The 26,205-nt window shown below is 48.1% G+C and overlaps 2 protein-coding genes across 5 annotated transcripts in view; one reads left to right on the top strand and one right to left on the bottom strand.

Annotated features, from left to right (window-relative positions):
* Positions 1–2,279, bottom strand: part of dmtf1 (cyclin D binding myb-like transcription factor 1) — a 58,603-nt gene extending 56,324 nt beyond the window's left edge. Inside the window, exon 1 of one of the 4 annotated variants that reach the window (XM_082972760.1) lies at positions 2,072–2,279. The gene's annotated coding sequence lies outside the window, so the exon portion shown is untranslated. The remainder of the gene's footprint in view (positions 1–2,071) is intronic. The other 3 variants (XM_082972758.1, XM_082972757.1, XM_082972756.1) reach the window with 3 other exon arrangements.
* Positions 2,280–7,317: 5,038 nt separating this feature from the next.
* Positions 7,318–26,205, top strand: part of LOC145877405 (CWF19-like protein 1) — a 34,372-nt gene continuing 15,484 nt past the window's right edge. Inside the window, exons 1-11 of the mRNA XM_082972761.1 lie at positions 7,318–7,613; positions 7,866–7,950; positions 8,022–8,106; positions 9,413–9,514; positions 12,195–12,409; positions 14,276–14,388; positions 16,628–16,712; positions 18,728–18,862; positions 24,161–24,335; positions 24,546–24,625; positions 24,751–24,960. Of these exons, the coding sequence (XP_082828887.1) occupies positions 7,591–7,613; positions 7,866–7,950; positions 8,022–8,106; positions 9,413–9,514; positions 12,195–12,409; positions 14,276–14,388; positions 16,628–16,712; positions 18,728–18,862; positions 24,161–24,335; positions 24,546–24,625; positions 24,751–24,960 (1,308 nt within the window). The 5' untranslated portion in view covers positions 7,318–7,590. The remainder of the gene's footprint in view (positions 7,614–7,865; positions 7,951–8,021; positions 8,107–9,412; positions 9,515–12,194; positions 12,410–14,275; positions 14,389–16,627; positions 16,713–18,727; positions 18,863–24,160; positions 24,336–24,545; positions 24,626–24,750; positions 24,961–26,205) is intronic.

The raw sequence follows: 26,205 nt of genomic DNA, 5'->3' as shown, positions 1-26,205 counted from the left end.
CTGAGCCTGTGAATACCATGTAGCTTGCTGAGCCTGTGAATACCATGTAGCTAGCTGAGCCTGTGAATATCATGTAGCTAGCTGAGCCTGTGAATACCATGTAGCTAGCTGAGGCTGTGAATACCATGGATATCATGTAGCTAGCTGAGCCTATGAATACATGTAGCTAGCAGAGCCTGTGAATATCATGTAGCTAGCTGAGCCTGTGAATATCATGTAGCTAGCTGAGCCTGTGAATACCATGTAGCTAGCTGAGCCTGTGAATACCATGGATATCATGTAGCTAGCTGAGCCTATGAATACATGTAGCTAGCTGAGCGTGTGAATATCATGTAGCTAGCTGAGCCTGTGAATACCATGGATATCATGTAGCTAGCTGAGCCTATGAATACATGTAGCTAGCTGAGCCTGTGAATACCATGTAGCTAGCTGAGCCTGTGGATATCATGTAGCTAGCTGAGCCTGTGGATACCATGTAGCTAGCTGAGCCTATGGATACCATGTAGCTAGCTGAGCCTATGGATATCATGTAGCTAGTTGAGCCTATGGATATCATGTAGCTAGCTGAGCCTGTGGATATCATGTAGCTAGCTGAGCTGTGGATACCATGTAGCTAGCTGAGCCTGTGGATATCATGTAGCTAGCTGAGCCTATGGATACCATGTAGCTAGCTGAGCCTATGGATATCATGTAGCTAGCTGAGCCTGTGGATATCATGTAGCTAGCTGAGCCTATGGATATCATGTAGCTAGCTGAGCCCATGGATATCATGTAGCTAGCTGAGCCCGTGGATATCATGTAGCTAGCTGAGCCTGTCAATATCATGTAGCTAGCTGAGCCTGTGGATATCATGTAGCTAGCTGAGCCTATGGATATCATGTAGCTAGCTGAGCTGTGGATATCATGTAGCTAGTTGAGCCTATGGATATCATGTAGCTAGCTGAGCCTGTGGATATCATGTAGCTAGCTGAGCCTATGGATACCATGTAGCTAGCTGAGCCTATGGATATCATGTAGCTAGCTGAGCCTGTGGATATCATGTAGCTAGCTGAGCCTATGGATATCATGTAGCTAGCTGAGCCCATGGATATCATGTAGCTAGCTGAGCCCGTGGATATCATGTAGCTAGCTGAGCCTGTCAATATCATGTAGCTAGCTGAGCCTGTGGATATCATGTAGCTAGCTGAGCCTATGGATACCATGTAGCTAGCTGAGCCTATGGATATCATGTAGCTAGCTGAGCCTGTGGATATCATGTAGCTAGCTGAGCCTATGGATATCATGTAGCTAGCTGAGCCCATGGATATCATGTAGCTAGCTGAGCCCGTGGATATCATGTAGCTAGCTGAGCCTGTCAATATCATGTAGCTAGCTGAGCCTGTGGATATCATGTAGCTAGTTGAGCCTGTGGATATCATGTAGGGAAGCTTGTTCAGCCCAAGATCAGTGAATGACAGGAGAAGAGACGAGTGAAGGAAGCCAACTAATAGGAATGAGATGCACCCAGTCGTAGTAGTGGTACTAGCTAGCTGCTAGCTAATGCACTTTGGCTAAAACACGAATTATTTAACTAGCTTCGTTCGTTCAGTAAGGCTTTTATAGTTACGGCTGTGTCTTAGTCAAAATAGAGGCTTTACAACAACGGCCACATCAAATAAAAAATAACTTGGCCATATACACAGGGTACCAGTACCGAGTCAATGTGTAGGGGTACGAGGTTATTGAAGTAGATATGTACATACAGGTAAAGTAACTAGGCAACGGGATAGATAAAACAGTAGCAGCAACGTATACATGATTACACAACCAGGCTATTGGCAGTTGGAGGCCCTGTGCTGGTAGTTAACGTTAGCCATAGCACATCATGCTAACTAGCTAGCATGCCCAGCTAAATGAAAGAAGACGAAAAGTCTCCGACGCCATGTTAGATCAGAGTAGCTTGTGGTGTCTACATTTCAGCGTGTTATTGTGTTGTGTTTATGTTGCAACCCGTTTCCATCATTGGCTCTATCCTTTTACCACATCGAGCCTCAAGCAGAAACTGAATTATACGTTTGATTTTGTTACTTACTTCCTGTTTTTGGTCCGGGCACTTCGGAGAGACCAGGATGGAGGCAAATGCCAGGATGGAGAACCTCTCTGGTGGGGTTTCTGCTAGATAACACAGCCACAAAGGCCAAATCGTAAAAATTAATGAAAAAACTGTCTTAATTTAATGTTAGGGCTATGTACAAGGTTAGCAGTGTTAGTTTTAAAATCAGAGTTTAAGAAGATATTTTGTAGAAATAGGCGGGGGGGTTATGACTTTGTGGCTGTGTTAACTAGTGACGACCCTCTGGTAGAGAAGGCATGAGGGTTGCCAGATAATGTAGGAAAAACAAAGTTTCTTCAGTTGCTTTGGTCAGAGAGGAAGAGGCAAAGTGAGACGTTTTACTTCGCCCGAAATCTGTCCACGATAAATAAGACCACGAATTGAGAAATGTTCGTATAGAGGTCAATGAGTGTCAAAATTGTCAACAAAAAGGTAATTGCTAATTTGCTACGTGAGGCTTATTTGATCCAATAGAAGTTTTGTAATAGTTAGGTTGTGTTATGAATGCACTGATATAGGTGGAAATGTAGCATTTCAGCAACTTAAAAAAAAAATGACATTGCCATTGAGGGCTTCCACCATTTTAAAGTAGTCAACTGGGTGGGGATTTCTATTAGTTGAAGGAAATCAGCCAACGAAGAAGAAAATTGACTACTTTAAAATGGAGATAGCCTTAATGGCGATGCTCATGCTGTCACAGATGCTATAATGGCACAGATACAAAGATGAGTCCTCTATCGCTCTCTCTATGGCCTGTTGTTCACCGCTATTTGCCCTATCATTGGCTATAATGGTCCTACCTGATCTTGCCTCCTCCCACCTGCCTGCCTTCCATCTTTGGGGACATGTATTTCCATTGTTAGAGCAGTCAATGGACTATATTGTCAATATAAAAGACAGTCTTTGCTTTGGTTCAAATCTAAAGGTGCCCAACAAACTAAACGTCTCCAAACTGTCAACGGATCTCAACAAAATAAAATGGAACATTTCTTTATGATTTTGTAGTGGGACAACTTTTACAACTAGAATAATAAAAAATATAAACTTATCTGGCAACCCGGAGCATTCACATTGCTCTATCGTCAGTCATCGGACTAGAATCATTTTTGGTATAAACGATTTTTCAAAGAGCTCTAACATGTCAGAGAGAAAGTATATAGAAAATCACGTATTTCATAAATAATAAATATTGTATAATGGAGGATTCTGTGTTAACTCATTTGCAGCTTGCAATCAGCTCTGACACACACCTGATCCCATCAAATACCAACTGGAATAAGGTATTTGCTTGTGATTTATTGGAAGGAAAGCTTGGAGCAAATTCATCAAGGGACACAGTATTACAATTCAATAGAGTTTATTTGTGTAAATATAATGAGGCTTTAACAGAGGATTTGATAGGATAGATAAACTCAAATAACTGAACTATGAATATTATTTAATATATTTTCCATCTCTTGTTCTCTCATGTGTGTGTTATAATTAAGGATCCCATTTAGTTCCTGCCAAGGCAGCAGCTACTCTTCCTGAGGTTTATTATGGATGCCCATTAGTTCCTGCCAAGGCAGCAGCTACTCTTCCTGGGGTTTATTATGGATCCCCATTAGTTCCTGCCAAGGCAGCAGCTACTCTTCCTGGGGTTTATTATGGATCCCCATTAGTTCCTGCCAAGGCAGCAGCTACTATTCCAGGGGTTTATTATGGATCCCCATTAGTTCCTGTCAAGGCAGCAGCTACTCTTCCTGGGGTTTATTATGGATCCCCATTAGTTCCTGCCAAGGCAGCAGCTACTCTTCCTGGGGTTTATTATGGATCCCCATTAGTTCCTGCCAAGGCAGCAGCTACTCTTCCTGGGGTTTATTATGGATCCCCATTAGTTCCTGCCAAGGCAGCAGCTACTCTTCCTGGGGTTTATTATGGATCCCCATTAGTTCCTGCCAAGACATCAGCTACTCTTCCTGGGGTTTATTATGGATCCCCATTAGTTCCTGCCAAGGCAGCAGCTACTCTTCCTGGGGTTTATTATGGATCCCCATTAGTTCCTGCCAAGGCAGCAGCTACTCTTCCTGGGGTTTATTATGGATCCCCATTAGTTCCTGTCAAGGCAGCAGCTACTCTTCCTGAGGTCCAGCAACATTAAGGCAGTTATACACTTTAAAACATTACAATACATTCACAACAGATTAAGTGTGTGCCCTCTGGCCCCAAGTCTACTACCACATATCTACAACACAGAATCCATGTGTACGTATGTGTCTAGTGTGTATGTTGTAATGTGTGTCTGTGTGTGTCTAGTGTGTATGTTGTAATGTGTGTATGCGTGTGTCTAGTGCGTATGTTGTAATGTGTGTGTGTGTATGTGTGTGTCTAGTGCGTATGTTGTAATGTGTGTACGTGTGTGTCTAGTGTGTATGTTGTAATGTGTGTATGTGTGTGTCTAGTGTGTATGTTGTAATGTGTGTATGTGTGTGTCTAGTGTGTATGTTGTAATGTGTGTATGTGTGTGTCTAGTGTGTATGTTGTAATGTGTGTGCGTGTCTGTGCCTGTGTTTGTCTCTTCACAGTCCCCAATGTTCCATAAGGTGTATTTAATTTAATTTTTTGTATCTAATTATCCTGCTGTCATCAGTTACCTGATGTGGAATAGAGATCCATGTAGTCAAGGATCTATGTAGTACTGAGCTCCTCCCATAGTCTATCAACAAGGACCTGCCTTGTTGATAGTGTTGTTAAGAAGGTAGAAACTAGGGCCTGTAGGACCTGCCTTGTTTATAGCATTGTTTGAGAAGGTAGAAACTAGGGCCTGTAGGACCTGCCTTGTTGATAGTGCTGTTAAGAAGGTAGAAACTAGGGCCTGTAGGACCTGCCTTGTTGATAGTGTTGTTAAGAAGGTAGAAACTAGGGCCTGTAGGACCTGCCTTGTTGATAGTGTTGTTAAGAAGGTAGAAACTAGGGCCTGTAGGACCTGCCTTGTTGATAGTGTTGTTAAGAAGGTAGAAACTAGGGCCTGTAGGACCTGCCTTGTTGATAGTGTTGTTCAGAAGGTAGAAACTAGGGCCTGTAGGACCTGCCTTGTTGATAGTGTTGTTAAGAAGGTAGAAACTAGGGCCTGTAGGACCTGCCTTGTTGATAGTGTTGTTAAGAAGGTAGAAACTAGGGCCTGTAGGACCTGCCTTGTTTATAGCATTGTTTGAGAAGGTAGAAACTAGGGCCTGTAGGACCTGCCTTGTTGATAGTGCTGTTAAGAAGGTAGAAACTAGGGCCGGTAGGACCTGCCTTGTTGATAGTGTTGTTAAGAAGGTAGAAACTAGGGCCTGTAGGACCTGCCTTGTTGATAGTGTTGTTAAGAAGGTAGAAACTAGGGCCTGTAGGACCTGCCTTGTTGATAGTGTTGTTAAGAAGGTAGAAACTAGGGCCGGTAGGACCTGCCTTGTTGATAGTGTTGTTAAGAAGATAGAAACTAGGGCCTGTAGGACCTGCCTTGTTGATAGTGTTGTTAAGAAGGTAGAAACTAGGGCCTGTAGGACCTGCCTTGTTGATAGTGTTGTTAAGAAGGTAGAAACTAGGGCCTGTAGGACCTGCCTTGTTGATAATGTTGTTAAGAAGGTAGAAACTAGGGCCTGTAGGACCTGCCTTGTTGATAGTGTTGTTAAGAAGGCAGAAACTAGGGCCTGTAGGACCTGCCTTGTTGATAGTGTTGTTAAGAAGGCAGAAACTAGGGCCTGTAGGACCTGCCTTGTTGATAGTGCTGTTAAGAAGGTAGAAACTAGGGCCTGTAGGACCTGCCTTGTTGATAGTGTTGTTAAGAAGGTAGAAACTAGGGCCTGTAGGACCTGCCTTGTTGATAGTGTTGTTAAGAAGGTAGAAACTAGGGCCTGTAGGACCTGCCTTGTTGATAGTGCTGTTAAGAAGGTAGAAACTAGGGCCTGTAGGACCTGCCTTGTTGATAGTGCTGTTAAGAAGGTAGAAACTAGGGCCTGTAGGACCTGCCTTGTTGATAGTGTTGTTTAACGCATCGCCGCTCTTTAGCGTATCTGTGAATACCATGTAGGGTAGCTGTGAATATCATGTAGGGTAGCTGTGAATACCATGTAGGGTAGCTGTGAAAACCATGTAGCTTGTTGTGAATACCATGTAGGGTTGCTGTGAATATCATGTAGGGTAGCTGTGAAAATCATGTAGCTTGTTGTGAATACCATGTAGGGTAGCTGTGAAAACCATGTAGCTTGTTGTGAATACCATGTAGTGTAGCTGTGAAACCCGTGTAGGGTAGCTGTGAAAATCATGTAGCTTGTTGTGAATACCATGTAGGGTAGCTGTGAAAACCATGTAGGTTGTTGTGAATACCATGTAGCTTGTTGTGAATACCACGTAGGGTAGCTGTGAATACCATGTAGCGTGTTGTGAATACCATGTAGCTTGTTGTGAATACCATGTAGCGTGTTATGAATACCATGTAGGGTAGCTAGCTCAGTAAATGTGTTTAGCCCCTGATCAGTGCATGAGAGGAGACCTGTGAAGAAAGCCAACTAGCACGAATTATTCAGGCAGGTTGTTTGTGCTGTTTTGAAGTCGAACTGGTGTCTCTGCCTCAACGGCGACATGATGAAATTACAGACAGGCTATGAGCGGTTTCCGAGGCGCTGTGCGTGTAACTAAAGCTCGTTAGCACATCATGTTAACTAGCTAGCACGTCACGTTAACTAGCTAGCACGTCACGTTAACTAGCTAGCACGTCACGTTAACTAGCTAGCACGTCAGCTTACTGCCGAGCTAAATCAAATAGAAATTTGGTCCGGTTATCAATAGTTACCACAGCCACAAAATCCAGTCCTGCCTATTTCTACAATGTATCTTCTTTAAATTGTAAGCTTAACGTTAACCTCAGTGCTAACCGTATACCTAACCTTAAATTAAGACCAAAAAGCAACAACAATGTATGCATTTTTACGATAGACCATTTTTTGTTTAACTTTGTGGCTGTGGTAACTAGTAGACGACACTGACGTCGGGGTTGCCAGATAAGAGAGGAAACAGGACAGGTTTTATAGTCGCTTTGGTTCAAAACTGAAGGTGTCCTACTAAAGCATGTCTCCAAAAATGCCGAAGGACAACACAAAATGAGATTTCTTTATGATTTTGTAGCGTGTACAACACTAAATATCTGGCTACCCGGCGGACTGTCCATCCATCCGAATAGAATCATTTCCGGTATAAAGGATTTGTCTTTGTTTTATTAAAGTACTCCATCATGTCGGGGTGGGGGGAGTACCTATACAAATCACGTATTAGCTCAATAATAAACGTTGTGTTTGCATGGTTCTGTGTTAATTGTACTAATAACCAGAATGTGTTTTTATGGAGATGGGAAGGTTTATTTCGTCCGTAACAGAGGGGGAAGAATATTATCGACGCACACCGTCTACAGCTAGCTATCCGGAGACGAGCTAGCTAACACACTAGCTAACAAAAAACTCTGCTTTTCAACTTTTAACGTCATGGGAGAAAAACCGTTGAAGATGTGAGTTTACACTTATGATAATTCATAGTTATTTATTAGCTTCCCCCTTAACTTGGTAGTAAAGGTCAAAGTTATAACCTAATAAAAACTAGCTAACAGTGAAAGTAAAACACAACCAGCCGTGTAGGTAACTAGATGGCTACGGTTGTACAGTTGTACAGTTTCTTCATGAGAAAGTACACTTGCTGTTTTCAATAAATTCTGCACATAACTAGTTAACTACAATTTCAATACTGTTTTAATCTATTCCAGCCTCGCATGTGGTGACGTGGAAGGAAACATTAATGCTGTGTTTAACCGCGTCCGAACCGTCCAGAAGAAGAGCGGCCAGTTTGATGTAAGTCCTAACAACACAAACACACTCTCACACATCCCATCAGTATCTCATCTCCTATTCTCTCTCTGCAGCTGTTGCTCTGTGTAGGAAACTTCTTCGGTTCCTCTCCAGAAGCTCAGGCTGAATGGCAGGAGTACAAATCTGGAGCAAAGAAAGGTAACCTATTGTGGGTCTGGAGTTAGGAACGGCATTGTGGGTCTGGAGTTAGGAACGGCATTGTGGGTCTGGAGTTAGGAACGGCATTGTGGGTCTGGAGTTAGGAACGGCATTGTGGGTCTGGAGTTAGGAACGGCATTGTGGGTCTGGAGTTAGGAACGGCATTGTGGGTCTGGAGTTAGGAACGGCATTGTGGGTCTGGAGTTAGGAACGGCATTGTGGGTCTGGAGTTAGGAACGGCATTGTGGGTCTGGAGTTAGGAACGGCATTGTGGGTCTGGAGTTAGGAACGGCATTGTGGGTCTGGAGTTAGGAACGGCATTGTGGGTCTGGAGTTAGGAACGGCATTGTGGGTCTGGAGTTAGGAACGGCATTGTGGGTCTGGAGTTAGGAACGGCATTGTGGGTCTGGAGTTAGGAACGGCATTGTGGGTCTGGAGTTAGGAACGGCATTGTGGGTCTGGAGTTAGGAACGGCATTGTGGGTCTGGAGTTAGGAACGGCATTGTGGGTCTGGAGTTAGGAACGGCATTGTGGGTCTGGAGTTAGGAGTTAGGAACTGCATTGTGGGTCTGGAGTTAGGAGTTATGAACGGCATTGTGGGTCAGGAGTTAGGAGTTAGGAACTGCATTGTGGGTCTGGAGTTAGGAGTTAGGAACGGCATTGTGGGTCTGGAGTTAGGAGTTATGAACGGCATTGTGGGTCAGGAGTTAGGAGTTAGGAACGGCATTGTGGGTCTGGAACGGCATTGTGGGTCTGGAGTTAGGAGTTATGAACGGCATTGTGGGTCAGGAGTTAGGAGTTATGAACTGCATTGTGGGTCTGGAGTTAGGAGTTATGAACGGCATTGTGGGTCAGGAGTTAGGAGTTATGAACTGCATTGTGGGTCTGGAACGGCATTGTGGGTCAGGAGTTAGGAGCTATGAACTGCATTGTGGGTCAGGAGTTAGGAGTTATGAACTGCATTGTGGGTCTGGAGTTATGAACGGCATTGTGGGTCAGGAGTTAGGAGTTATGAACTGCATTGTGGGTCAGGAGTTAGGAGTTATGAACTGCATTGTGGGTCAGGAGTTAGGAGTTATGAACTGCATTGTGGGTCAGGAGTTAGGAGTTATGAACTGCATTGTGGGTATGGAGTTATGAACTGCATTGTGGGTCAGGAGTTAGGAGTTATGAACTGCATTGTGGGTCAGGAGTTATGAACTGCATTGTGGGTCAGGAGTTAGGAGTTATGAACTGCATTGTGGGTCAGGAGTTATGAACTGCATTGTGGGTCTGGAGCGACATTGTCTTGACTTGGTTGTTGCAGCTCCCATCCACACCTACATCCTGGGAGCAGCCAGCCAGGAAACCACCCGCTTCTTCCCCAGTGCTGACGGCTGTGAGCTGGCTGACAACATCACCTACCTGGGTAAGAGTAGGCTCTGACCCCTGACCCCTGAGTAGACTGACATCACCTACCTGGATAAGAGTAGGCTCTGACCCCTGACCCCTGAGTAGACTGACATCACCTACCTGGGTAAGAATAGGCTCTGACCCCTGACCCCTGAGTAGACTGACATCACCTACCTGGGTAAGAGTAGGCTCTGACCCCTGACCCCTGAGTAGACTGACATCACCTACCTGGGTAAGAATAGACTCTGACCCCTGACCCCTGAGTAGACTGTCATCACCTACCTGGGTAAGAGTAGACTCTGACCCCTGACCCCTGAGTAGACTGACATCACCCTGGGGCGGCAGGGTAGCCTAGTGGTTAGAGCGTTGGACTAGTAACCAGCAGCGTAGCCTAGTGGTTAGAGCGTTGGACTAGTAACCAGCAGGTAGCCTAGTGGTTAGAGCGTTGGACTAGTAACCAGCAGGTAGCCTAGTGGTTAGAGCGTTGGACTAGTAACCAGCAGCGTAGCCTAGTGGTTAGAGCGTTGGACTAGTAACCAGCAGGGTAGCGTAGTGGTTAGAGCGTTGGACTAGTAACCAGCAGGTAGCCTAGTGGTTAGAGCGTTGGACTAGTAACCAGCAGGGTAGCCTAGTGGTTAGAGCGTTGGACTAGTAACCAGCAGGTAGCCTAGTGGTTAGAGCGTTGGACTAGTAACCAGCAGGTAGCCTAGTGGTTAGAGCGTTGGACTAGTAACCAGCATCGTAGCCTAGTGGTTAGAGCGTTGGACTAGTAACCAGCAGGTAGCCTAGTGGTTAGAGCGTTGGACTAGTAACCAGCAGCGTAGCCTAGTGGTTAGAGCGTTGGACTAGTAACCAGCAGGTAGCCTAGTGGTTAGAGCGTTGGACTAGTAACCAGCAGGGTAGCCTAGTGGTTAGAGCGTTGGACTAGTAACCAGCAGCGTAGCCTAGTGGTTAGAGCATTGGACTAGTAACCAGCAGGTAGCCTAGTGGTTAGAGCGTTGGACTAGTAACCAGCAGGTAGCCTAGTGGTTAGAGCGTTGGACTAGTAACCAGCAGCGTAGCCTAGTGGTTAGAGCGTTGGACTAGTAACCAGCAGCGTAGCCTAGTGGTTAGAGCGTTGGACTAGTAACCAGCAGGGTAGCCTAGTGGTTAGAGCGTTGGACTAGTAACCAGCAGCGTAGCCTAGTGGTTAGAGCGTTGGACTAGTAACCAGCAGGTAGCCTAGTGGTTAGAGCGTTGGACTAGTAACCAGCAGGTAGCCTAGTGGTTAGAGCATTGGACTAGTAACCAGCAGGTAGCCTAGTGGTTAGAGCTTTGGACTAGTAATCAGCAGGTAGCGTAGTGGTTAGAGCGTTGGACTAGTAACCAGCAGGGTAGCCTAGTGGTTAGAGCGTTGGACTAGTAACCAGCAGCGTAGCCTAGTGGTTAGAGCGTTGGACTAGTAACCAGCAGCGTAGCCTAGTGGTTAGAGCGTTGGACTAGTAACCAGCAGGTAGCCTAGTGGTTAGAGCGTTGGACTAGTAACCAGCAGGTAGCCTAGTGGTTAGAGCGTTGGACTAGTAACCAGCAGGTAGCCTAGTGGTTAGAGCGTTGGACTAGTAAACGAAAGGTTGCAAGTTCAAATCCCCCGAGCTGACAAGGTGCAAATCTGTCGTTCTGCCCCCTGAACAAGGCAGTTAACCCACTGTTCCCCGGTAGGCCGTCATTGAAAATAAGAATTTGTTCTTAACTGACTTGCCTGGTTAAATAAAGATAAAATAAAATAGGACTCTGACCCCTGACCCCTGAGTAGACTGACATCACCTACCTGGATAAGAATAGACTCTGACCCCTGACCCCTGAGTAGACTGACATCACCTACCTGGATAAGAATAGACTCTGACCCCTGACCCCTGAGTAGACTGACATCACCTACCTGGGTAAGAATAGGCTCTGACCCCTGACCCCTAACCCTAACCCTACCTGGGTAATAATAGACTCTGACCTCTGACCCCTAACCCTAACCCTACCTGGGTAATAATAGACTCTGACCCCTGACCCTAACCCTACCTGGGTAATAATAGACTCTGACCCCTAACCCTACCTGGGTAAGAATAGACTCTGACCCCTGACCCCTGACCCTAACCCTACCTGGGTAATAATAGACTCTGACCTCTGACCCCTAACCCTAACCCTACCTGGGTAATAATAGACTCTGACCCCTGACCGTAACCCTACCTGGGTAATAATAGACTCTGAACCCTAACCCTACCTGGGTAAGAATAGGCTCTGACCCCTGACCCCTAACCCTACCTGGGTAATAATAGACTCTGACCCCTGACCTCTGACCCTACCTGGGTAATAATAGGCTCTGACCCCTGACCCTAACCCTACCTGGGTAATAATAGACTCTGACCCCTGACCCCTAACCCTACCTGGGTAATAATAGACTCTGACCCCTGACCCTACCTGGGTAATAATAGACTCTGACCCCTGACCTCTAACCCTACCTGGGTAATAATAGACTCTGACCCCTGACCTCTGACCCCTGACCCCTAACCCTAACCCTACCTGCGTAATAATAGACTCTGACCCTAACCCTACCTGGGTAATAATAGACTCTGACCCCTGACCTCTGACCCCTGCGTAATACCGCTCTGTATTTCCACTGCTGTTCCCAGGCTTGATCTTGATCTCTCTCTCGCTGTGTGTGTCAGGTCGTCGAGGTGTTTTCTCCGGGGCGTCAGGCCTGCAGATAGCGTATGTGAGTGGTCGTGAAGGACGTCTGGACCCGACTCCAGCTCACTGCTTCTCTCCTGAAGACCTCCATCAGCTGGTGGAGCCGCTGATCAACAACAACCAGTTCAGAGGAGTGGACATCCTGCTGACGTCACAGTGGCCCCGCGGAGTCTGGCAGTACGCCAACAGCCCCGTAAGACACGCTGTCCTCTGTCTGTCCTCTTGTCTGACCCAACTGTCCTCTTGTCTGTCCTCTGTCTGACCCAACTGTCCTCTTGTCTGACCCAACTGTCCTCTTGTCTGTCCCCTGTCTGTCACAACTGTCCTCTTGTCTGTCCCAACTGTCCTCTTGTCTGACCGACCCAACTGTCCTCTTGTCTGACCCAACTGTCCTCTTGTCTGTCCCCTGTCTGTCACAACTGTCCTCTTGTCTGTCCCAACTGTCCTCTTGTCTGACCCAACTGTCCTCTTGTCTGTCCCCTGTCTGTCACAACTGTCCTCTTGTCTGACCCAACTGTCCTCTTGTCTGTCCCCTGTCTGTCACAACTGTCCTCTTGTCTGTCCCAACTGTCCTCTTGTCTGACCGACCTAACTGTCCTCTCGTCTGACCCACCCAACTGTCCTCTCGTCTGACCGACCCAACTGTCCTCTTGTCTGTCTGACCCAACTGTCCTCTTGTCTGTCCCCTGTCTGTCACAACTGTCCTCTTGTCTGACCGACCCAACTGTCCTCTTGTCTGTCCGACCCAACTGTCCTCTTGTCTGTCCGACCCAACTGTCCTCTTGTCTGTCTGACCCAACTGTCCTCTTGTCTGTCCCCTGTCTGTCACAACTGTCCTCTTGTCTGACCGACCCAACTGTCCTCTTGTCTGTCCGACCCAACTGTCCTCTTGTCTGACCCACCCAACTGTCCTCTTGTCTGACCGACCCAACTGTCCTCTTGTCTGACCGACCCAACTGTCCTCTTGTCTGACCGACCCAACTGTCCTCTTGTCTGACCGACCCAACTGTCCTCTTGTCTGACCGACCCAACTGTCCTCTTGTCTGACCGACCCAACTGTCCTCTTGTCTGTCCGACCCAACTGTCCTCTTGTCTGACCGACCCAACTGTCCTCTTGTCTGACCGACCCAACTGTCCTCTTGTCTGTCCGACCCAACTGTCCTCTTGTCTGACCGACCCAACTGTCCTCTTGTCTGACCCACCCAACTGTCCTCTTGTCTGACCGACCCAACTGTCCTCTTGTCTGACCCACCCAACTGTCCTCTTGTCTGACCGACCCAACTGTCCTCTTGTCTGACCGACCCAACTGTCCTCTTGTCTGACCGACCCAACTGTCCTCTTGTCTGACCGACCCAACTGTCCTCTTGTCTGTCCGACCCAACTGTCCTCTTGTCTGTCCGACCCAACTGTCCTCTTGTCTGTCCGACCCAACTGTCCTCTTGTCTGTCCGACCCAACTGTCCTCTTGTCTGTCCCAACTGTCCTCTTGTCTGACCGACCCAACTGTCCTCTTGTCTGACCGACCCAACTGTCCTCTTGTCTGTCCGACCCAACTGTCCTCTTGTCTGTCTGACCCAACTGTCCTCTTGTCTGACCGACCCAACTGTCCTCTTGTCTGTCCCAACTGTCCTCTTGTCTGTCTGACCCAACTGTCCTCTTGTCTGACCCACCCAACTGTCCTCTGACCGACCCAACTGTCCTCTTGTCTGACCCAACTGTCCTCTGTCTGAACGAACGGCATTGTGGGTCTGGAGTTAGGGCTGGGCGATATGGCCAAATTCTCATATCCCGATTATAGAACATTTTCTGTAAATTCAATGAATCAATAGTTGATGTAAAATGACCACATGTAAAAACCTATTTCTTATTCCATTTGGAATTAAACTCAACTAATTAAAGGTCATATTTGGTTACTTATCCTTTTCTATAGAACCTTTTGTGCAAATGTTTAATGAAGCATGTAACAAAATATAAAATATTAAGGAATAAAATCTAAAAAGGTAAATAGAATAAAACTTGAGCTATAGTTGTAAACAAAATAAATGTATGTTTTGTTTCAGGAAGTGAACAAGTTGTGTGGAACGAGCTCCATCTCCCAGCTGGCCTACAAGCTGAAGCCCCGATACCACTTCGCTGCTGTAGAGGGAGTTCACTATGAGAGACGACCTTACAGGTACACACACACACACACACACACACACACACACACACACACACACACACACACACACACACACACACACACACACACTACCGTAATACCACTTCGCTGCTGTAGAGGGAGTTCACTATGAGAGACGACCTTACAGGTACACACACACACACACACACACACACACACACACACACACACACACTACCGTAATACCACTTCGCTGCTGTAGAGGGAGTTCACTATGAGAGACGACCTTACAGGTACACACACACACACACACACACACACACACACACACACACAGAGAGAGAGCGAAGGTTGGGACGGCGCAATACCATCCGAGTAGGGGCAGAGTGAGAAGTGTTGGATGAGAGCGAGAGGGAAAAGGATACAAGGTAGTGGTCGGAGACTTGGAGGGGAGTTGCAATGAGATTAGTGGAAGAACAGCATCTAGTGAAGATGTGGTCAAGCGTATTGCCTGCCTTGTGAGTAGGGGGGGAAGGTGAGAGGGTGAGGTCGAAAGAGGAGAGGAGTGGAAAGAAGGAGGCAGAGAGGAATGAGTCGAAGGTAGACGTGGGGAGGTTAAAGTCACCCAGAACTGTGAGAGGTGAGCCATCCTCAGGAAAGGAACTTATCAAGACATCAAGCTCATTGATGAACTCTCCAAGGGAACCTGGAGGGCGATAAATGATAAGGATGTTAAGCTTGAAAGGGCTGGTAACTGTGACAGCATGGAATTCAAATGAGGAGATAGACAGATGGGTCAGGGGAGAAAGAGAGAATGTCCACTTGGGAGAGATGAGGATTCCAGTGCCACCACCCCGCTGGCTCGATGCTCTAGGGGTATGCGAGAACACGTAGTCAGACGAGGAGAGAGCAGTAGGAGTAGCAGTGTTACCTGTGGTAATCCATGTTTCCGTCAGCGCCAGGAAGTCTAGGGACTGGAGGGTAGCATAGGCTGAGATGAACTCAGCCTTGTTGGCCGCAGACCGGCAGTTCCAGAGGCTGCCGGAGACCTGGAACTCCACGTGGGTCGTGCACGCTGAGACCACCAGGTTAGAGTGGCAGCGGCCACGCGGTGTGAAGCGTTTGTATGGCCTGTGCAGAGGAGAGAGAACAGGGATAGACAGACACATAGTAGACAAGCTACAGAAGAGGCTACGCTAATGCAAAGGAGATTGGACTGACAAGTGGACTACACGTCTCGAATGTTCAGGAAGTTAAGCTTACGTTGCAAAAATCTTATTGACTAAAATGATACAGTACTGCTGGCTGGTGGAGTAGGCTAGCTAGCAGTGGCTGCGTTGTTGACTTTGAACGTGTAGCTGGCTAGGTAACCTCGATAGTTTCAGTACTACCCCTTGTCATGATACAAAGCAACTTTGTAGCTAGCTAGCTAACATAACACTAATCAAGACGTTCCTTGTAATGTATTTAGTTTCTACAATGCTGCTCGTCGGTTATAGTTGGCTGGGTTAGGAAAAATGGGGTCGCGGGGGACGGAAATAGCTGGCTAGCTAACCTCGATGGCTGGCTAGCTAACAATTATCAAGCTATGACAAAGACAACTAGGTAGCTAGCTAGGTAACACTGCACTAGTCAAATCGTTCCGTTGTAAAGTATTAGTATCTACAGCGCTGCTAGTCGGTAACGGTTGGCTAGCTGGCAGTGGGTTAATGATGACTAGGTGTGTTGAGTAAGTCTGGCGCCGCGTCGCGGCTGGCTAGCTCACCTCGATAATACTCAAACTACACAATTATCTTAGATACAGAGACAGCAAAGACAACTATGTAGCTGGCTAACTAACACTAACACCACACTAATCAAGTCGTTACGTTGTAATGTAATAGTTTCTGCAGTGCTGCTAGTCGGTAGAAGTTGGCTAGCTAGCAGTGATGACTAGGCAGCTAGCAGTGTTGACTACGTTAGTTGGACGAAGATAGCTAGCAGTGATGGCTAGCACACACTATCACACACACAACCTTACAGGGTAATACACACTGTATATAAACTACCATAATACCACTTTGCTGCAGTAGAGGGAGTTAACGTGTGTGTGTGTGTGTGTGTGTGTGTGTGTGTGTGTGTGTGTGTGTGTGTGTGTGTGTGTGTGTGTGTGTGTGTGTGTGTGTGTGTGTGTGTGTGTGTGTGTGTGTGTGTGTGTGTGTGTGTGTGTGTGTGTGTGTGTGTGTGTGTGTGTGTGTGTGTGTGTGTGTGTGTGTGTGTGGTGTGTGTGTGTGTGTGTGTGTGTGTGTAGAAATCATGTTGTTCTTCAGGAGAACACTCAGCACGTCAGCAGATTCATCGCCCTGGCAACCGTCAACAACCCAGAGAAGAGAAAGGTGATGTCACTGGCCACTCCCCTCTCTACTGGCCACTCCCCTCTCTACTGGCCACTCCCCTCTCTGTGTTGGAGGATGTTATTGGCCACTCCCCTCTCTACTGGCCACTCCCCTCTCTACTGGCCACTCCCCTCTCTACTGGCCACTCCCCTCTCGACTGACCACTCCCCTGTCTACTGGCCACTCCCCTCTCTACTGGCCACTCCCCTGTCTACTGACCACTCCCCTCTCTACTGGCCACTCCCCTCTCTACTGGCCACTCCCCTCTCTACTGGCCACTCCCCTCTCTACTGGCCACTCCCCTCTCTACTGGCCACTCCCCTCTCTACTGGCCACTCCCCTCTCGACTGACCACTCCCCTCTCTACTGGCCACTCCCCTCTCTACTGGCCACTCCCCTCTCTACTGGCCACTCCCCTCTCTGTGTTGGAGGATGTTATTGGCCACTCCCCTCTCTGTGTTGGAGGATGTTATTGGCCACTGGCAGCTTCATTAAATAGTACCTGCAAAACACCAGAGTTCCTCTGTCCAGTGTTTTTCCGGTACTATTTAATGATGCTGCCAGCTGAGGACTTGTGAGGCGTCTGTTTCTCAAACTAGACACTGTAATGTTCTTGTCCTCTTGCTCAGTTGTGCACCGGGGCCTCCCACTCCTCTTTCTATTCTGGTTAGAGCCAGTTTGCGCTGTTCTGTGAAGGGAGTAGTACACAGCGTTGTACGAGATCTTCAGTTTCTTGGTAATTTCTTGCGTGGAATAGCCTTAATTTCTCAGAACAAGAATAGAATGACGAGTTTCAGAAGAAAGTTCTTTGTTTCTGGCCATTTTGAGCCTGTAATCGAACCCACAAATGCTGACGCTCCAGATACTCAACTAGTCTAAAGAAGGCCAGTTTTACTGCTTCTTTAATCAGGACAACAGTTTTCAGCTGTGCTAACATAATTGTAAAACGTGGATTAGTGTGCTAACATAATCCAAACGTGGAGTAGCTAACACAACGTGCCATTGGAACACAGGAGTGATGGTTGCTGATAATGGGCCTATGTAGATATTCCATTAAAAATCAGCCGTTTCCAGCTATAATAGTCATTTACAACATTAACAACGTCTCCACTGTATTTCTGATCAATTTGATGATATTTTAATGGACAAATATTTAGCTTTTCTTTCAAAAACAAGGACATTTCTAAGTGACCCCAAACTTTTGAAAGGTATTGTACATCAGAACCTCTAGTACCAGGATGTATTGTAACTGTCTCTCTCTCTCTCTCTAGTACCAGGATGTATTGTAACTGTCTCTCTCTCTCTCTCTCTCTCTCTAGTACCAGGATGTATTGTAACTGTCTGTCTCTCTCTCTCTAGTACCAGGATGTATTGTAACTGTCTCTCTCTCTCTCTAGTACCAGGATGTATTGTAACTGTCTCTCTCTCTCTCTCTAGTACCAGGATGTATTGTAACTGTCTCTCTCTCTCTCTCTAGTACCAGGATGTATTGTAACTGTCTCTCTCTCTCTCTCTAGTACCAGGATGTATTGTAACTGTCTCTCTCTCTCTCTCTAGTACCAGGATGTATTGTAACTGTCTCTCTCTCTCTCTAGTACCAGGATGTATTGTAACTGTCTCTCTCTCTCTCTCTAGTACCAGGATGTATTGTAACTGTCTCTCTCTCTCTCTAGTACCAGGATGTATTGTAACTGTCTCTCTCTCTCTCTAGTACCAGGATGTATTGTAACTGTCTCTCTCTCTCTCTAGTACCAGGATGTATTGTAACTGTCTCTCTCTCTCTCTCTAGTACCAGGATGTATTGTAACTGTCTCTCTCTCTCTCTAGTACCAGGATGTATTGTAACTGTCTCTCTCTCTCTCTAGTACCAGGATGTATTGTAACTGTCTCTCTCTCTCTCTAGTACCAGGATGTATTGTAACTGTCTCTCTCTCTCTCTAGTACCAGGATGTATTGTAACTGTCTCTCTCTCTCTAGTACCAGGATGTATTGTAACTGTCTCTCTCTCTCTCTAGTACCTGTATGCCTTCAACATTATCCCGATGAAAAGCATGGAGTCATCAGAACTGGTCAAACAGCCTCAGGATGTCACTGAAAACCCTTACAGGAAGATGGTTGGAGAGAATACTCTATCAGACCCTACTGTCCAGGTACACTCACACACACTGTTAGGATCTGAATACCCTTACAGGAGGTCTATCAGACCCTACTGTCCAGGTACACTCACACGCACTGTTAGGATCTGAATACCCTTACAGGAGGTCTATCAGACCCTACTGTCCAGGTACACTCACACACACTGTTAGGATCTGAATACCCTTACAGGAGGTCTATCAGACCCTACTGTCCAGGTACACTCACACACACTGTTAGGATCTGAATACCCTTACAGGAGGTCTATCAGACCCTACTGTCCAGGTACACTCACACACACTGTTAGGATCTGAATACCCTTACAGGAGGTCTATCAGACCCTACTGTCCAGGTACACTCACACACACTGTTAGGATCTGAATACCCTTACAGGAGGTCTATCAGACCCTACTGTCCAGGTACACTCACACACACTGATAGGATCTGAATACCCTTACAGGAGGTCTATCAGACCCTACTGTCCAGGTACACTCACACACACTGTTAGGATCTGAATACCCTTACAGGAGGTCTATCAGACCCTACTGTCCAGGTACACTCACACACACTGTTAGGATCTGAATACCCTTACAGGAGGTCTATCAGACCCTACTGTCCAGGTACACTCACACACACTGATAGGATCTGAATACCCTTACAGGAGGTCTATCAGACCCTACTGTCCAGGTACACTCACACACACTGATAGGATCTGAATACCCTTACAGGAGGTCTATCAGACCCTACTGTCCAGGTACACTCACACACACTGATAGGATCTGAATACCCTTACAGGAGGTCTATCAGACCCTACTGTCCAGGTACACTCACACACACTGTTAGACCTCCTGTAAGGGTATTCAGATCCTAACAGTGTGTGTGAGTGTACCTGGACAGTAGGGTCTGATAGACCTCCTGTAAGGGTATTCAGATCCTATCAGACCCTACTGTCCAGGTACACTCACACACACTGATAGGATCTGAATACCCTTACAGGAGGTCTATCAGACCCTACTGTCCAGGTACACTCACACACACTGATAGGATCTGAATACCCTTACAGGAGGTCTATCAGACCCTACTGTCCAGGTACACTCACACACACTGATAGGATCTGAATACCCTTACAGGAGGTCTATCACACCCTACTGTCCAGGTACACTCACACACACTGATAGGATCTGAAAACCTCTCAGGGTTTGGAGAAATGCTCCATGCTAAATAAAGGCCAACAACTAAGATGCTTGTGTATGTGGACACCCCTTCAAATTATTGGATTCTCCTATTTCGGCCACATTTGTTGCTGACGTGTATAAAATCGAGCACACGGCCATGCAATCTCCATAGACTAATATCGGCGGTAGAATGGCCTTACTGAAGAGCTCAGTGACTTTCAACGTGGCACCGCCACAGGATCCCACCTTTCCAACAAGTCAGAATGTCAACTTTCTCCGCTGTTAGAGCTGCCCCGGTCGACTGTAAGGGCTGTTATTGTGAAGTCTAGGAGCAGTCATGGCTCAGCCGTGAAGTGGTAGTCCACACTAGCTCACAGAACGGGACCGCCGAGGGGGAACGGGACCGCCGAGGGGAACGGGACCGCCGAGGGGAACGGGGACCGCCGAGGGGAACGGGGACCGCCGATGGGGAACGGGGACCGCCGATGGGGAACGGGGACCGCCGATGGGGAACGGGGACCGCCGATGGGGAACGGGGACCGCCGATGGGGAACGGGACCGCCGAGGGGAACGGGACCGCCGAGGGGAACGGGGACCGCCGAGGGGAACGGGGACCGCCGAGGGGAACGGGGACCGCCGAGGGGAACGGGACCGCCGAGGGGAACGGGACCAACGGGGGGAACGGGACCAACGGGGGGAACGGGACCGCCGGGGGGAACGGGACCAACGGGGGGAACGGGACCAACGGGACCGCCGAGGGTGAACGGGACCGCCGAGGGGGAACGGGGACCGCCGAGGGGGATCGGGACCGCCGAGGGGAACGGAACGGCCGAGGGGAACGGGGACCGCCGAGGGGAACGCCGAGGGGAACGGGGAACGCCGAGGGGAACGGGGAACGCCGAGGGGAACGGGTCCGCCGAGTGCTGAAACACGTAGCACGTAAAATCCGTCTGTCCTCGGTTGCAGAACTCACTGAGTTCCAAACTGCCTCTGGAAGCAACGTCGGCACAGGAACTGTTCGTCAGGAGCTTCATGAAATGGGTTTCCATGTTTGCTCATTTATAACGCAAAATAAACATATCACATTTACATAAGTATTCAGACCTTTTACTCAGTACTTTGTTGAAGTATCTTTGGCAGAGATTACAGCCTCGAGTCTTCTTGGGTATGACGCTACAAGCTTGGTACACCTGTATTTGGGAAGGATCTCCCATTCTTCTCTGCAGATCCACTCAAGCTCTGTCTTGTTGGATGGGGAGCGTTGCTGCACAGCTATTTTCAGGTCTCTCCAGAGATGTTCAAGTCCAGGCTCTGGCTGGGCCCCTCAAGGACATTCAGAGACTTGTCCCGAAGCCACTCCTGAGTTATCTTGGCAGAGTGCTTAGGGTTGTTATCCTGTTGGAAGGTCAACCTTCGCCCCAGTCTGAGGTCCTGAGCGCTCTGGAGCAGGTTTTCATCAAGGATCTCGCTGTACTTTGCTCTGTTCATCTTTGCCTCGATCCTGACTAGTCTCTTAGTCCCTGCTGCTGAAAACTATCCCCACAGCATGATGCTGCCACCATGTTTCACCGTAGGGATGGAGCCAGGTTTCCTCCAGACATGATGCTGCCACCATGCTTCACCGTAGGGATGGTGCCAGGTTTCCTCCAGACATGATGCTGCCACCACCATGCTTCACCGTAGGGATGGTGCCAGGTTTCCTCCAGACGTGATGCTGCCACCACCATGCTTCACCGTAGGGATGGTGCCAGGTTTCCTCCAGACGTGATGCTTCCACCATGCTTCACCGTAGGGATGGAGCCAGGTTTCCTCCAGACATGATGCTGCCACCACCATGCTTCACCGTAGGGATGGTGCCAGGTTTCCTCCAGACGTGATGCTTCCACCATGCTTCATCGTAAGGATGGAGCCAGGTTTCCTCCAGACATGATGCTGCCACCACCATGCTTCACCGTAGGGATGGTGCCAGGTTTCCTCCAGACGTGATGCTTCCACCATGCTTCACCGTAGGGATGGTGCCAAGTTTCCTCCAGACGTGATGCTTGGTGTTCAGGCCAAATAGTTGAATCTTGGTTTCGTCAAACCACAGGTCTGAGAGTCTTTAGGTTCCTTTTGGCAAACTCCAAGCGGGCTGTCATGTGCCTTTTACTGAGGAGTGGCTTCCGTCTGGCCACTCTACCATAAAGGCCTGATTGATGGAGTGCTGCAGAGATGGTTGTCCTTCCGGAAGGTTCTCCCATCTCCACAGAGGAACTCTGGAGCTCTGTCAGAGTGACCATCGGGTTCTTGGTCACCTCCCTGACCAAGGCCCTTCTCCCCAGATTGCTCAGTTTGGCCGGGCGTCCAGCTCTAGGAAGAGTCTTGGTGGTTCCAAACTTCTTCCATTTAAGAATGATGGAGGCCACTGTGTTCTTGGGGACCTTAAATACTGCAGAAATGTTTTGGTACCCTTCCCCAGATCTGTGCCTTGACACAATCCTGTCTCGGAGCTCTACGGACAATTCCTTTGACCTCATGGCTACTCCATATTAATGGTCATGATTTTGCAATGAGATTTTGGACGAGCAGGTGTCCACATACTTTTGGTCATGTAGTGTAGAAGGCCAACAACTATAAAATATTGAAAGGTTTGACGGGCGGACGGACGGACGGACATGGGAAGACCAACGCTGCCGACCTCAAGGAGGAACATCTCATTCCCCTCCAGAGGAGGAACATCTCGTCCCCCTCCAGAGGAGGAACATCTCGTTCCCCTCCAGAGGAGGAACATCTCGTTCCCCTCCAGAGGAGGAACATCTCGTTCCCCTCCAGAGGAGGAACATCTCGTCCCCCTCCAGAGGAGGAACATCTCGTCCCCCTCCAGAGGAGGAACATCTCGTCCCCCTCCAGAGGAGGAACATCTCGTCCCCCTCCAGAGGAGGAACATCTCGTCCCCCTCCAGAGGAGGAACATCTCGTCCCCCTCCAGAGGAGGAACATCTCGTCCCCCTCCAGAGGAGGAACATCTCGTCCCCCTCCAGAGGAGGAACATCTCGTCCCCCTCCAGAGGAAATGGCAAATCTAAATAGTCGTCCTGTTTCGTCCTCCCGGGGCCGAAGCATCAAGCCAGACCGTGGGGCTGAAATACACATTTAAAACAAGACCTAAGGACACTAATGATCTAAAGGCCAAATTCCAATAAGGAAATAATCATCAGAAAATAGCCTTCTTAAAAACACACACAGCTTTGACAATGCAGACGATAAATATACACTGAGTGGACAAAACATTAGGAACACCTTCCTCATATTGAGTTGCTCCCCCTCCCCCCTTCAGCCCTCAGAACAGCCTCATTTCATCGGGTCATGGACTCTACAAGGTGTCGAAAGCGTTCCACAGGGATGCTGGTCCATGTTGACTCCAGGGATGCTGGTCCATGTTGACTCCAGGGATGCTGGCCCATGTTGACTCCAGGGATACTGGTCCGTGTTGACTCCAGGGATGCTGGTCCATGTGGACTCCAGGGATGCTGGTCCATGTTGACTCCAGGGATGCTGGTCCATGTTGACTCCAGGGATGCTGGTCCATGTTGACTCCAGGGATGCTGGTCCATGTTGACTCCAGGGATGCTGGCCCATGTGGACTCCAGGGAAGCTGGCCCATGTGGACTCCAGGGAAGCTGGCCCATGTGGACTCCAGGGATGCTGGCCCATGTGGACTCCAGGGATGCTGGCCCATGTGGACTCCAGGGATGCTGGCCAATGTCGACTCCAATGCTTCCCACAGTTGTGTCCAGTTGGCTGGATGTCCTTTGGGTGGTGGACGATTGTTAATTCACACGGGAAACTGTTGAGTGTGTAAAAACCAGCAGCTTTGCAGTTCTTGACACAAACCGGTGCGCCTGGCACCTACTACCATATTCCGTTCAAAGGCACTTAAATTTCTTGTCTTGCCCGTTCACCCTATGAATGGCACACACACACAATCCATGTCTCAAGGCTTCAAAATCTTTCTTTAACATGTCTCCTCCCCTTCATCTACACTGATTTGAAGTGGATTTAACAAGTGACATCAATAAGGGATCATATCTTTCACCTGGATTCAGCTGGTCAGTCTGTCATGGAAAGTGTTGTGAATGTTTTGTGTACTGTATCTCTCTCAGGAGCCTGCATCTCAGTTCTTCTTTGACCTGGGGAAGAAGCAGCGTGGGGGGGGCCGTGGCAGGAAGAGGCCCTCAGACGGAGACGGGCAGAATCAAGGACAGCCGTGGGATCCAGACAGGCAGAGTCAGAGACCGCCCTTTGATCTAGACGGGCCTAAACAACCTCGCAGGCCGCGTGAGTCTCCCTCGCTCTCACAGACACACCCTCACACTCCCTCACACACCCTCACACACCCTCACACACCCTCACACACCCTTACACACCCTCCCACACCCTCACACACCCTTACACACCCTCACACACCCTCACACACCATCTCCCACCCTCGCTGTCTCCCACCCTCTCATGTATGTCTCTCTCTCTCTCTGTGTGTGTCTGGTTCAGCCCAGCCCAGCGGTCCCTGTTGGTTCTGTCTGGCCAGCCCTCAGGTAGAGAAACACCTGGTCATCAGCATTGGTACCCATGTGAGTTTCCACACAATCTGAGTATTACAACTGATAGTAGAAAGAGGTTGTTGTTGTTGTTGTGTGTTTAAAAGGGGCTCTGAAGCCCCCAGTTAACCATTTTGTGTTGATGTATTTTCCCTCAGTGTTACCTGGCTCTAGCTAAGGGCAGTCTGACCCCTCAGCATGTGTTGGTACTGCCCATCGGTCACTACCAGTCAGTAGTGGAACTGAGCTCTGAGGTGGTTAAAGAACTGGACCGATACAAGATGGCTGTCAGGACCTTCTATAAGAGCAAAGGACAGCGCTGTGTTCTGTTTGAGAGGAACTACCACAGCCAACACCTGCAGATACAGGTAGACCAGAATACACTCCACTCTCAGGGGGGCCAGCCCGCCCATTTACGGCTCTGCACTTCCTGCTGAGGAAACATCATTGCAAGTGGGCCTCAAGATCACACCTGAGAAAGATGGGCAGCTAATAGGCTATTCAGAGCTTAATTAGTCCAGGTGGCTGGACTGAAGCCTTTATCAGGAATAAGGCTTAATTAGTCCAGGTGGCTGGACTGAAGCCTTTATCAGGAATAAGGCTTAATTAGTCCAGGTGGCTGGACTGAAGCCTTTATCAGGAATAAGGCTTAATTAGTCCAGGTGGCTGGACTGAAGCCTTTATCAGGAATAAGGCTTAATTAGTCCAGGTGGCTGGACTGAAGCCTTTATCAGGAATAAGGCTTAATTAGTCCAGGTGGCTGGACTGAAGCCTTTATCAGGAATAAGGCTTAATTAGTCCAGGTGGCTGGACTGAAGCCTTTATCAGGAATAAGGCTTAATTAGTCCAGGTGGCTGGACTGAAGCCTTTATCAGGAATAAGGCTTAATTAGTCCAGGTGGCTGGACTGAAGCCTTTATCAGGAATAAGGCTTAATTAGTCCAGGTGGCTGGACTGAAGCCTTTATCAGGAATAAGGCTTAATTAGTCCAGATGACTGGACTGAAGCCTTTATCAGGAATAAGGCTTAATTAGTCCAGATGACTGGACTGAAGCCTTTATCAGGAATAAGGCTTAATTAGTCCAGGTGGCTGGACTGAAGCCTTTATCAGGAATAAGGCTTAATTAGTCCAGGTGGCTGGACTGAAGCCTTTATCAGGAATAAGGCTTAATTAGTCCAGGTGACTGGACTGAAGCCTTTATCAGGAATAAGGCTTAATTAGTCCAGGTGGCTGGACTGAAGCCTTTATCAGGAATAAGGCTTAATTAGTCCAGGTGGCTGGACTGAAGCCTTTATCAGGAATAAGGCTTAATTAGTCCAGGTGACTGGACTGAAGCCTTTATCAGGAATAAGGCTTAATTAGTCCAGGTGGCTGGACTGAAGCCTTTATCAGGAATAAGGCTTAATTAGTCCAGATGACTGGACTGAAGCCTTTATCAGGAATAAGGCTTAATTAGTCCAGGTGGCTGGACTGAAGCCTTTATCAGGAATAAGGCTTAATTAGTCCAGGTGGCTGGACTGAAGCCTTTATCAGGAATAAGGCTTAATTAGTCCAGATGACTGGACTGAAGCCTTTATCAGGAATAAGGCTTAATTAGTCCAGGTGGCTGGACT

The sequence above is a fragment of the Salmo salar genome, unplaced genomic scaffold (assembly GCF_965601325.2).
Source record: "Salmo salar unplaced genomic scaffold, fSalSal1 ptg001230l, whole genome shotgun sequence".
NCBI classification, from domain to species: Eukaryota; Metazoa; Chordata; class Actinopteri; order Salmoniformes; family Salmonidae; genus Salmo; species Salmo salar.
The sequence above is the reverse complement of the archived record's forward strand: the minus strand, read 5'-3'. Positions and strand labels throughout refer to the sequence as shown.